A 13,953-nucleotide genomic window follows, 5' to 3' on the forward strand; every position below is an offset into this window, starting at 1 on the left:
AAGCAAGGCTCTGCCTATTTCTACTGGAAGTGAATATTTCATAGCCAGAACTCAGCCTATTACTTTTTTATTATTTTTGTAAATTTATCCTGTTATTTATGTTTACTGCTTCATTAAGCAGAGTGACTATGCCTACTTTTGCTACAGTTAGCAATTTTCTTCTCTGTTATTCACGGTTTCTTGGCTATAAGGAGAGAGATGGTATTTTAAAGTAGGCCTGAATCAAATGATTTAGATTGAGAAGGAATCAATCTATGAAACAGTAATAACTAGAATTAGCAGATACTGACCTCTGCCAACATGATAACTGTTCCATACCACAAAGGCATACATCATGACTAACACAGAACAGGAGACATAGCAGGACACATTCAAGGATGATGCACTGGGGATAGCCATGCTCTGCATGGAGGGGAGGACATCCATAGAATCATAGAATAGTTAGGACTAGAAAGGACCTCAAGATCATCTAGTTCCAACCCCCCTGCCATGGGCAGGGACACCTCACACTAAACCAGATCACCAAAGGCTTCATCCAACCTGGCCTTGAACACTGCCAGGGATGGAGCATTCACAACCTCCCTGGGCAACCCATTCCAGTACCTCACCACCCTAACAGTAAAGAATTTCTTCCTTATATCAAGTCTAAACCTCTGCTGTTTACGTTTCAACCCATTACCCCTTGTCCTATCACTATAGTCCCTAATGAATCACCAGCACACCCGTAGGCCCCTTCAGATACTGGAAGGCTGCTATGAGGTCTCCACACAGCCTTCTCAGGTGCTAAAAGCAATAATCACCTACCCATTCATTGTGAATAGCAATAACTTAGACTAACAAAATGGGCTCCAGGTAAAGTCTACTTCAGCAACTGAAAACAGCATCAAAGAGATTTGATTACAAGATTTAGAAGTGTTCTAGTAATTAAAGCTGTTGGGAGCACAGGAGCTAATAAGTGTCCAATGTGAGGTTCAAGGCATCTTGTAACTCCTGCCCTGCATACTTCCATTCAGATCTATTTTTGATTGTTTTCATTACATTGCAGATGCTATTTTTATTTATAAGCTGATTCATTTATGTCTAATTAAATGTAAATGAAATGATGTAATGATGAATGGGGAGACTTATTTTCAGCAGCCGTATTATCTGTTGTCATGGGACAAAGATAACCATGCAAACTGAGAAACACCTGAATAGTGTAAAAAGCAATGTTTGTAAAATTTGGTGAGACTGGCATCAATCTGTTGTATACTTATCTGACAAACTTACCCCAGTAGCTTAAAGTCATTTGCTTTGCTCTTCCTGATATGGCTTCAGCCACTCACTGTTACCTGGAAATCTGTATCAGTGAGCCTACTGATCCCTCTGCACTTGGCTGTTTTGAGTCTGCTGACCTTTCCATGACTGTATCACTGTGAAAGCTGACTTGAACCCTGGGCTTAGGAGAAATAAATGGGGAGATTGCTAAGCAGTTAGAGGTACAATAAAGTAGAAAAATCTCTCTTAACTATATACACACATTTTAATTTCCTCATCAAATGATGTGTTTCTAAAGAGATGCACTTTAAGAATTACTGTTTCTCAGCTTTCTCCAGCAGTCTTCATTCCCGTATATCTTTCAAGTATATTTCACAGCTGCTTTAAACATGCAAATGCTCTCCTTGAATTGACCTTTTCATTTTATAACAGATCAATAAGGCTACAAGATAATGTGCGTTTAGAGTATGTTTTCTTTCTAGGGATATCACAACAAAGGATAAATGAATAGTCCCTCTTCTCACAGAACTTCTTAGTATAGCTGAGCTCTTAAAACATATGATAAAGGCAAATGCAGCTCTGTGTAAAGACACATGGACAGAAGTGAGTGAACAGAATTTGTACCTTCACTCATAGGAAAATGCTGAAATAACTTTCACAATTTGAAAATATTACTGTGGCTATAATCATTAGTACTCTCTTGGTCTCTAAGTAGGATAGATCAGCCTCTCCAATGATGACTACCTTCCTGAATCTTAGCTTCCATCTGTCTTTTTTTTGGTTTGTTTTTTTTTTTTTTTAAGATACATTGTCTCCTGAGACAATTAAGAACTGGATATGAAGAACTAGCACAGAAATCTAGAACATTAAACTGAAGTATTTCAGAAACACAAATGAAAGAAACAGCAGCAAATTATAGAATCTATTTAAACAAGCTGTCAGCCTAAAGACAAATGTACTTACTACATTTCAATAATCACATTTGGCATTGCCTCTTAATTGCACCTGAGAAGGCAAACCAAGTTGCAGCTGCTCCTGGCTAGATGGCAATGACATAGAGACTAGTGACAAAATTTCTCAAATATGACCTTCTTTCCCAAGCACTGTGTGCCAGAAGTGCAGCCCAAGGAAATGCACACTTTTGATTGATTGTTGGGGTTTTTTTTCCATTACAATGTTTCTTTTTTTCTGAGAAAATCAGGCAGGGTGAAAAAAAAAGCCATCAATGGCAGCTTTTTAAGAGGTCCTCATTTGTTAGGTGTCACTAATTTAATTCCTGTTTATGTTTCTGTGCACTCAAGCAAGCAGGTGATAAGGTTCTGGAGTAAAAAGAACTGGATATCACTTCATTACAGGCCAGTAATAGGCTCATTAAATATCAAATTGATCTGTTAATGACTTAACCCCCTCAATATATTTGTAAGAGGTTGTTCATTATTCTTTTTTCCTCAGATGAGGAAAATGAGAACTAAGGAGTTGAAGTATGTTTCCATGCACATGCTCCAATGAGATCCCTGTGTGTTACCAGGGTGTCTGAAGTACAATCCAACTGATCCAAAAAGAGAGGTAGTTTTCAGCAGGGCTTTTGCTTGGAAACTTTCACTTCAGAAATAATTTGCTCATTCAGCCTTGAACTTCCTCATTCTACCAGTCTGACTGGCCTGTGCTAAACCTACATGTCTCAGTGGGGCTTCAGAGAAGTGGTTGGGAACTCTTCTGGAGATTTAAGGGGTATCAGCCTCCTATTTGTTATTTGAATTGTAATTAGTTATAGTGTGGATATGCGTTTGGAGAAAAATGCTATTGGTTTTGATTCATTATTACGCTGGGTTTTATTTTAGTTCATGTCAGGAGCACTTAGAATTTTAAGTAGGCATTCTTTCAATATGCATTAATTAGTAAATAAATTAAAGTTCTTTCAATGGAACTATAATGTGAAAACCCCCAAGCATTCACTGACAAGGTCTGCATCAAGGAGCTCACATCTGAAGAGGTAAGAGGCATGAAAACAACCAGGCTGCATGTAATTTTTACATGTGTCACTACTGGCACAGATGCAAGACTGAGTCCTAAAGAGAGAGTTTTGTAAGTTATCCCAGCAAGGCTGTGACAGAAATAAAACAGACACTGAAGCAGGTGTAGGAAAAGTAAGTCTCCACTGAGGGAAATGAAACAGTCTGTAATACAAGTTTGAGTAGTATATCTGGGAGTCATCTTGTCCATATTAAAGGTGCCTGGTGGGTCAAAGGATGAGGACAGTTACTCAGCTGTGATTTGTCTGGAACTACACCATACCATTGCGTATTTTGACAGATTAATGGGAACTGTATTACAATATGATCAAGAGTGAAACAGAATGGCTACAACTGTGAACAACATGATCATCTACCTGAATGAGAGGAAAAGGGAGCTGTGTCAACTGCCAGAGAATAAATGGGGTCAGCACTGCTCTTTAATATGGAATGAACCAATGTGTGCCATGAGAAAGGCAAGAACACATGAGAGAGCAAGAAGGTAAGAAAAATGAATGGGGGTAAGCAGCGGGTGGTCAAGGAGATGGAGGTCACTGGTACATCTCTGCAGGAATGAGGAAATCCAGTGCCTGTGACACAGGAGGAGGAAGTAGGAGGGAAAGTGAAGAAAGTCATGATAGTTGCATTACAAGTGATGTGTTCTTGGAATAAAATATAAAAAGACCTGAACTACACTGAAGAGAGAAAAATAGCTAAGATTATTGATACAGCATACATTTACATTGCAGAATAAAGAGGTTTATGTAGGAATAATGCATTTGTAGGGCACAAATGTGGCACAGGTGGCCTTAGCTGCTCTGATGAACCTTTTAGTTCTGAAGAAGCATTCAAAGAGCTATGCAGAAATGAGCCAAGTAGAAAACTGACACCCAAATGAAGAAATGGCAAAGAGCAGTGAGCTGCAAGCAATGAAAGCAAGAGAAGACTAGAGGCAATAAAAGACTATGAGAGGAAGCCAAACTGCACCCGTGTATCGACTGTGCAATTGACAACGGCTGGAGGGCTGCAGCCTATGCAGAGGAAATATGCACAGCCCAGAAACGGCACTTGTGCAGGCCAACAGCTGGGTTAGTGCAGCCATGACGGGGCTGCAGCGGGCCAAGGGCATGAGCAGCTGACTGAGTTAAACCACATTGGTGGCTGTGACACGACCACAGGAGGTTCTTTGCACTTGGTTAAACACGTGGGCTTCGTACCGCTGGTGCACACACGGCCCCAGAACCAAGTCCCATAGGAGGCTCCACCGCCACTTACGGCTCCAGCATCGCCTCCAAACACACAAACCCGGCTTTTGTGCCCCGCCGGCAGGCACGCTCAATCCACGCATGCGCGCTGGCCACGCCGTGCTCCTGGCGGGATGGAGCGCGCGCGCGGCCGGCGTGCACGCACATGCGCGGTGAGGGCGGGTTAGCCGCGCCAGCGCGCGGAGCCTGCGCTGTCGGGACGCGGTTCGCGGATCGGGCGCTGTGATCAGCACCGTGCGGGTCAGCCCGCGCGTCGCGCCGTCCTCCTCCGCCTGCTCTTCCTCCTCCTCGCCGCCGCAGCTGGCGCTGCTCGTGATGCAGCCGTGCGGCGGCGAGGAGGAGGCAGCGGCGGGGGGCGTGCTGCCGCTCCCGGTCACCGACCCTTCGCTGCCGCCCTCCAGTAGCGGCGGCCTTATGTTATTCTACGAGCTGGGAGTGCCTGGCGAAGGCGAGGCCGAGGCCGGGGAGGAGGCCGAGGTGGCGGGCGGCGAGAGCACTGCCAGCCCAGAGGAGTTGGAGGAAGAGGAGGTGGCGGTGGCGGCGGCGGCTTCGAGTAGCGAAACGGCGGCTGGGGCAGTAGCGGCAGCGGCGGGGGGCAGCGGCTGCAAGAGCTGCACCTACCAAGGCTGCAGCGAGACCACCACGCAGGTGGTGAAGCAGCGCAAGCCCTGGATGTGTAAGCGCCACCGCAACAAGATCTACAAGGACAAATACAAGCGCAAGAAGAGCGACCAGGCCCTGGGGGGCGGTGGGGCGGCCGCCGCGGGGGCCGGCCCGCGAGCCGAGGTGAGGCACTGGCGGCGGGTGGGGTGGGCGGCGTGGGGCTTCCCGTGGAAAACCGGTTTCCGTTGAACGGGGTCATAGAACCACAGATTGGTTTAGGTTGGAAGGGATCTTGATGCTTTTCCAGTTCCGACTCCCTGCCATGGGCAGGGACACCTTCTACTAGACCCTAACCCTGTCCAAGTTGGTCTTGACCACTGCCAGGCATGGGGCATTTACCACTTCTTTGGACAGCCTGAAATGGGACCTTCCCGTTCAGAAGAAAGAAAAGAAATCTAGTGAAGTCCTAGAGCTCGCTCCTATTTCTCCAACACTGGTTCTTTCCTCTTACCTGATACAAACTGCAGCAACTTGCAACTAGACAAGAAGATTCCAGGAAAGACGATCTTACTGAAAGATAGTTTGCTGTGCAGTGTGTGTTTATTTCACTGGATGGGAGATGAGAGTATAGGTCTAAGGGAGATGTCAGTCATCTTGCCTAGTTGGTACTGAAAGATGGGGTTTTACATTCAAAAAGGCTGTTTGGTATTACATAATGTTGCATATAAAAATCAGTTGTGTGGGTTCGTCAAGATACTTGTTGATTTACATATATACGTATAAAATTGCAGTTAAACACTTAGATCACTGGTAGGTCATGCTTACTTTGATAAGCTTAGGTATATTACTTACATGGGGAAATATTGTCAGTGGGAGTGCTGATGCTAGCCTTTAACTTTTTAGATATTTTTTTGTATATTTTTGATGGTTACTTTTACTAAGTTAGCATTTAAGATTTTGTATTTAGATAACTAAAGAGTGGGAAATGATTTTATTTTGAAGGTGCTGGTTAGTTTGTGCTTGAAGGGGCAAGTGTAAAATAATGGTTACTACTAGAATTAAAAAATCATGCCTGACACTCCTGCTAAACACAGCCCTTTTTGTCAGCCCAGCTGTCTGTGGAGTTATGTGTCTGGGAACTGATACAACTGCAAACTAGCGATCAAAAAAAATTCCCCTTTTTCTGCTTTGTTTGTTGGTTGGTGTCCTAGGTTCAGCAGTAGCAGTAATTTTTTATCTCCTTAGTAGCTGGTGCAGCGCTGTTTTTGATTTCTGGCCTGGGAACAGCGCTGGTAACACTGATGTTTTTAGTTACTGCTCAAATGTTTAGTCTGACCAAGGACTTTCTGAGCCTCATGCTCTGCCAGGGAGGAGGGGAAGCCAGGAGGAAGCAGAGACAGGACACCTGACCCAAACTAGCTAAAGAGGTATTCCATAACACAGCACGTCATGGCCAGGTTATAACTGAGAGTTACCCAGAAGGGCTAGTTTACTGCTGCAGGGTTGGACTAGGTATTGGTTGATGCTCAGTCAGGCGGGGTGGGGTGGGGCGAGTTACCGGTTGGCGGGTGGTGATGTATTCTCTTCCCTTGTTACTTACTGTTGGTGGCAGCAGTAGTGGTTTGTGTTATACCTTAGTTACTAAACTGTTCTTACCTCAACCCGTGGGAGTTGCATTCTTTCAATTCTTCTTCCCCTTCCATCGGGGAGCAGAGGGGAGAAAAGGGGGTAAGTGAGAGAGAGACTGTGTGGCTGGTTTATGGCTGACTGGGTTTAAACCAAGACAGCTGGTTCGTTTGTTTCATGTAAATGTAATAGTTACCATACTGGGTGTCATGCCAAAGAATCTTTTTTTGTCTGGCTGTAAAAGCTGTCATCAAGCAGGTGTACAAGAAAAAGGCAAGTGTAGGTGATGCTGCTAGGGAATATTTTCTCTGCCTCTTTCAGCTCAGAGGACTTGTTGATACAACTGGGGGCTTTCTAGTGTATTTTGTAACTAGGTAATGGCTGTCCCATATACTTTTTCAGACTTATTATTGAACCTTTGTGAACTCTCAGCATCCATTACATTCTGATAGTTTTTTCTGGTCTGCTGCCTGGTTTGAAACACCTGTTCACAGATTTTGAACCTGGCTGCTAACCTAATTTGCCAGTTAGCATTTACATTAGAAAATACAGTAAACAACTAATTCCTGTTCAGTTTGTGACACTTACTTTTTAGGCTTGCCTCTTAAGCTGTTTCTTGCCTATAGTGAAAAGTTGTAGTGTGCTTATTTCCAAGTAAAAAGTTACTACTTTTGACATCCTTGTTCCTGTTTTGTGAACCTTCTCTATTTCTAGTAGCTAATTCTCTTTTAGGGGACAGAACAGAAACTGCACACAATATTCAAGATGTGGGTGAATTCTAGATTTATATACTGTCAGGTTTTCACCTTTCTCTCTTTTCCTTGTAGTTTCCTAGTTCATGATGTGTATACACAAATACTTCTGCTAATTTAGAAAAGAGGACTTTATGAGGGAAGGGTGAAATTGTTGCATTTTGTAGTGATGCATTAAGACTTTTTGGTCTGTAACATGAAATAGTGCTTATTGTTGGAAGAGAGTGGGCCTGCTTCTCTCAGTTTCTGCAAGTGCAAGTTGCTTAGAATATTATGGGGTTGAAACCTGGACTTGCAGAAGAAAACAGGATATTTAGTGCTAAACTTCCTACACTTTTTTGCATTGGTGTCTGTCAAGACCCCCCAGGATACCATTGTCTTGTAGAGTCACATTCCTGATAGAAGTTTAATTTTTCACTTCTGTGGACAGGATTGAAGTGAAAGATACTGGGATACTTTGTTGTTGTTGCTTGAACTGTTTCAGGTAAATGGAAATGTCTGTAAGTTGTTGATTTAATATACATAGGATTCAGCTTTGGTTGAAATTTTCCAAACTATGAATATTTTGTCTACAGCAGATTGTAGAGCTATGTTGTTTAGAAGACAGTCTAATTCGTGTGAATGATGATTGCAGAATGAACAGAATAAACTTACAAAGAAAAAACCATGTAGTTTCTACTGTCTCTGCCTGTGGCTTTGAAGAATTCATAACAGTGTTCTGAAGTACATTTAGTTTTGCTATTAAAAGTATTATTGTCATTCCTGCCCTGTTGCATATGTTACATATAACTCAGTTCCTTGAGATTGAGATGTTTTGAATGACTTAATTTTAAAGAAATATAGTCAAGTAAATTCAAACCATTAACTAGCCATGGTAACCTGATTAGTTGTGCAATTTAGAAGGCTAAGTCAGCTGCGTTGCTTCACTGTTACTGATGAAATAGTGAAAAAAGAGGCTAATTCTGGAATAGATCCATTTCCATTCTTGTTTTGCTGTTTTCCTCTGTAAATTAATGAAGCAAACATTATTTACTCTTGGGACTTTCTGTGGTGAAAAGGAAATGTAGCATTATATCAGGGTTTATAGTCTCAGTTCTCTATTTTTTTTCTTTCATGTGCAGGATAGTGTTGAAGGTTCCATTTCTGTTACAAAACAGAGAACAGGATCCATTGGAGATCGCCCAGCAAGACCTACTCTTTTAGAACAAGTATTGAATAAAAAGAGACTGGTAAGTTTTGTTTTCGTAGCAGTTTTGAACTGAAATTAAGTAAAGACAGTGTAACAATGTTTAACTGTCACCCTTGTAAAGCTATAAATTAGTTTAATGATCCTACATTACATGTGCCTATTTCCAAATTTGAAATACACTGCAGAGCAGATGCGTGTGTCTCAGCATCTGTGTAAAAAAATACTAAGATGACTAAATTTAATGATTGCTGCCATATTAACTGAAGTTGAGTTTTTTGGTAGTACTAAAGAGATGTAGTTATTTCTTCAGGGTAAACGGTGCTTATAGTATAACAAATGTTTTTAACTTGTGGAACCAGCTTTTGTGTAAAACTCCACAATGCATGGACCTTAGGTCTGATGCAAGCTTTAATTACTCTAATGTGTTTTAAAAGTTGTAGACCTATCATGTCACAGTTAAAATTGCATATATGTTGATAAAGCAAACTGTGTATGCTAACAGTATGACTTGCAGTGTTTGCAGACTGCATGAACAGTGTGTGTTGTAAGTTGTCAAACACTTCTTCTGTTCCTTTGAGTATATTTGAAGAATTAAGCCCAGTGAAAGGGAATAAGTCAGTACTTAGTGTTCCTTTGGTGGCTTCATTACACCTTTGTGCCTTTTTTTCCAGTCTCCTTTCTCCAAAAGCTAATGGGACTGATTGTATTCTCTCTGTTAGCTGTGCAAACCAATTTAACAAGCCTCATTAAAGTGCTGTTGTGTTTGTTCATAAATTTAAAAAGTCTTTAAAGAAACTGGGTTGGTCTTAAGTATACAGCTATGTAGATTTATTTTCAATTCTTTCTCAATAATACTGCCTATTTAATGATTTTGTCTAAAGCTCAGAGGAGTATCTGTAGCTCTTCAGTTTCTACAGGAAGGATACAACAAACTAGGGAATTTATGTTTTACATGTGTCATTTTTCATACCTCTCTTACTGAATTTTTGTCCCCTTTCCTGTCTGCTTCTATTCATATGGCTTTTAATTAAATTTGAAAGATACTTGTTAATGAAACATTATTTATTTTCTAGAAATATATCATCCAGAAGCTCTTTACATAGATGTTGAAAGCTTTTCCACAAATTATGTGAAGGCTTTTCAAAATTGAGGTTTCCTTGCAGTATTCTGATAAACCGAGATTCAGATTCTCCTTGATCTGGTTCTTGTTTTTCTCTCTGCTTGGTTTTGGTTTCTGTCATTCAAGATTATTTCTTACAGAATTTCTTCTGTGTTTTGCACCTATCTACACAGCACAATGCCTGTGGGTTGCATGGTGACCTAGGAAGATCTCTCACAGTCTCTTGCATCTGAGGCTGTTCCATATCTTGCATCCTTTCACAAGAAAGTTCCTGCATGTCACTGGCAGCTGCCTGCACATTTATCACTTAGAAGTGCCAAGTCCTTTGTGCTTGCTCTTAAGTGTCTTGCATGTGGTTAATCTCTGAGGAGAGGCTTTTGTGGTGGTCTGTGTCTGTCTAGATGTGCAGCTTGCACTTGGTAAAGATGTAGAAAGGGGAGGCAAGGGGCTGAGAGGCAGCAAGTTGTGGATGGAAGAGCCTGAAGCACCTTAATGTCACCAAACTGCACCAGATAAAGAACTATCCTGTTAGGTGAAGGGACTTGGTAAAGCAAATGCAGTGAGGAAAAGGTGGCTGTGCTTCTCGTCAGTGAGCTTGTTTGTTGTTAGATACTGCTTTCAATGACTGATTTGCTAATCTTGCATGTCCAGTGCTGCTGTAGGTATGAGTTGTATCCAGAATGGTTGTCTCCAGTGATAATCTCAGAAGAATTGCTCCTACTAGCAATAAAGTTCTAGACTCTGGGAAACTGATGGTCCTTTTGAATGTTGATCACGATTACAGAGTTGCAGTACCTCTTTGTTGTGTTGCAGAAGTGACCATGCATAACGAGCAAGCAGTATAGGGAATTAATTCAGACAAAAAATAACTTTTTTCCCTCCATTAAATTTTTGAAGGATCCGTTCCCAACCTGGTTTGCTCTTTGGCCTTGCAAACACTTGTGCTGCCGTTGAGACCAAGTCATTAGGCTTTAGCTGAAATGACTTTTTAGCATGAGTATGACTTAGCACCTAAACGTGACTGCTTGCAGAACAGGGGGCCCCTCTGAGAGTGGGAACCTGCCCTTGTGGTGAGGCATGATAATGCATTAGATTTAACACTAGATGGCTTGCATCTGCTTCTGTGAATTGCTTCTAAGCAGGGACACCCCTAATGGTAAGATATGCCAACAATTTGAACAAAGAACTAAGCACATAGCTTGAAGGTATTAGTTTTTGAAAGCTAAAAGGTAACCAATAGACTGTCATTGTAGCCCTAACCCAAGTGTGCAGTAGGTTAAGAGAACTAGTTATATAACTTACTGAATTGTGTGTCTGGGTGCTCTAGATAAAGTTATAGCAAGATGAGAATGTAAAGTATAAAAAGTCCTGAAATCTACTGTGCTTTGAAGATGTATATGGAAGTTTGAACCCCTACATGCTCCTGGCACCAATAAAGGTCTGTGCTTTACAGTGTGTGTTGTGAAGTGATTTCTTTGAATCACCACCATGCAGGAATGAGAGTCAACAGCTACAGCAGGATCACAGACTGCAGCTGTTCAGGCCAGGAGCCAGATGCAAATAGTTTTAGATACAATTGTCTTTTGACTGAAGGCAGAGGGATTTTTTTAATTCATTCCTCATGGCTGGACTGATGTTTTGAGATGTTGGGGAATTATTGAATGCCCAGTGAACACTGAATGTTAGCGTATGTCAAGTTGGAAGAGACCTGTGATGACAGCTCCTCTTGCAGGACTACCTAGAACTAAACCATGTGACTAAGAGCGTCATCCAGGTGTTTGAGCTCTGAGAGACACATGAGCTTTGCTGCAGAGTTACAATATTTTATTTATTATTTTGAGCTATCTGCAGTGGGAAATGTAAAACTCAAGACTGAATGAAGCACAGTGGAAAAGTGTTTATTTCAGTATGTCAGAAGATTACTCTTGTTTGCTGTTTCTGTTTTTTTTTTTGTTGGATTTTTTTGATTGGTTGGTTTTTTTGATCATGTGTATTCTTTACATTCTGGATTTGCTTTCAGGATGTGTGTTAATGCCACTTCTGGTTACCTGCTGATGTCCTGAAACAGTTCCTAGATGTTTTTTTGTGAGCATGCTTTGTAGTTCTTCAGCATTTATTTGAACTCCCATTTATGTGGGTGTACTGGCTTTGGCTGGGATACAGTTCATTTTCTTCACAGTAGTTTGCACAAGGCTGTCTTTTGGGTTTGTGATGAAAAAGGTATTGATGACACAATGATGGTTTAGTTGTTGCTGAGCAGTGCTTCATCCCAGTAGAGGCGAATGAGCAAGAGGCTGTGTGAAGCTTAGTTGGCTTACTGGGGTTAAACCACAACAATAGGTAATGTGCAGATTGTTTTAATGAAAAAATATTATCATATAATCACTGTGGTAGCTATTTAATGTATGTTCTTTAAAGTAAAGTCTGCTTTCCCTTTCTTGCAGTCCCTACTCAGAAGCCCAGAAGTAGTGCAGTTTCTACAGAAACAACAGCAGCTGTTAAGTCAGCAAGCTTTGGAACAGAGGCAGCAACAGTTTCAAGGAGCACCCGGGTAATGGGAACATATCAATGCCTGCAAATGAGCCTGGTGCTGAAGGAGGAATAGGATGCGTGGTTTATAGAAATACAAAGAATCGTGATGTTTAAAGGAAAGCAGAAGTTGCTGCTGTTACGTGTTTTACTTGTCTCTTGTTTGCACTTTTGAGGTGTTGAGCTGCTTGGGTGTCTGCAGACTTGTGAGCAAATTTGGAGGAGTCTATTTTTGCTTCTTTTTAAAATTAATTTTAATGTTTAGGATTTTAATAGAAATTTGTTTGTATCAGTAATGTTTAGCTGTACGCCCTTTTCCTACCAAAGGCTTCCACTGTATCAACATTCTTCTATATAGGGATTTACTGTTAAACAAGTCACTCTTTGACAATCATTGAAGGAAGTCGCTTACTTTCTATATAAGTTGTGAAATAAAGTCCTGAATCTGAGCTGGTCCAGTGGCATGACCTAACAGCAATTGCTCAGGGATATGGCAAATTTTAGTACATAATTCATTCTGCTGGACATAAGGCAAAGACAAGACACCATCCAGAAGTTTATTCATTGGCTCAGAGAAGTGTAAATCAGGTGATCCTCCTGCTATATATTCATTATGTACACGTAGGTTTGAAATCATTGGCTGTGCAAACCATGTGAAAGAATTTGTGGTTAAAAGTTCCAAAAAAAAGTAAATGGCAAAAAACTTTAGAAGAATTAGGTGGAACGTATGCAGCTGAAAGTTGGACTTTGTTTTGTGGAGTTTTTTGCAAGGACCAACCTCTTATACATGAAATGTAACTTAGTTACAGATGAGAATATCACTCATTTTTCAGTGGTAAATTAAAATCTAAAGCTTTTCACTCAGAATAGCAAGTGCATCCAAACCCTAAAATGTAATTGTTCTTTTTTTTTTCTTTATGTATCCTGTTTCTTCTGAAAAAGTATAGTTAAAATTGTCCCACTAAGACAACCAGTATCTCATCAGCTCTAGTGCTAAACTTCCCAGGTCTTCAGCCAATTCAGGTGATTCTGCAAGTGATGGGTTTGAGACTACAAAACACTATTATGTAAGTGTGGAATCAAACCTTTTGTTTTCAAAAGTGAAAGTTTCATATTAAACCATATTTCTGAATAGAGGTTATCTGAATGGTGTAGGTGCTTATTGAAGTACTACTTTGATATTGCAGCAGTTCAATCTGCTAAATGATATATATTCAGGAGTATTTGTTAGTCTTACAAATTTTTACAAGCTGTGCTTTGTGGCTGTATAGAACTTGTTCAGTAAGGATTTATTGTATTTAGCATTGTGCAAGTTGTTCTTTAAAAAAGAAAAACTTTGTATCAACTGTTCTGCACAGGTAACTGCTTGAGTAAAATCTTTGATTTTCTTTAAAAAAACAAGCCTAAACTGTCTTTTTTTAGTCTGTTAAATTTGCATGTGAGTTGTTTTGCTATACTAAAATGGCTAACTCTGACTAGGTGGAATTAAATTTTTGCATTCCAAGGCTATCATTTTAGCTTTAAGTAAAATCACTCAGGTTTAAAACCTGACTTCTGTGACAGTACATTCTTACTATATTTTTCTTTTTATTCCTCGAGC

The 13,953-nt window shown here is 40.8% G+C and overlaps 1 protein-coding gene across 1 annotated transcript; it reads left to right on the forward strand.

Annotated features, from left to right (window-relative positions):
• The first annotated feature begins 3,613 nt into the window (after positions 1 to 3,613).
• Positions 3,614 to 13,751, forward strand: RFXAP (regulatory factor X associated protein). The gene is made up of 4 exons (XM_034073068.1): positions 3,614 to 3,771; positions 4,702 to 5,320; positions 8,637 to 8,744; positions 12,269 to 13,751. The coding sequence occupies exons 1-4, from the start codon at positions 3,614 to 3,616 to the stop codon at positions 12,377 to 12,379; spliced, it is 996 nt and encodes a 331-aa protein (XP_033928959.1). The 3' UTR covers positions 12,380 to 13,751.
• The last annotated feature ends 202 nt before the right edge of the window (positions 13,752 to 13,953 follow it).

Source organism: Melopsittacus undulatus, chromosome 2 (genome assembly GCF_012275295.1).
Source record: "Melopsittacus undulatus isolate bMelUnd1 chromosome 2, bMelUnd1.mat.Z, whole genome shotgun sequence".
NCBI lineage: Eukaryota > Metazoa > Chordata > Aves > Psittaciformes > Psittaculidae > Melopsittacus > Melopsittacus undulatus.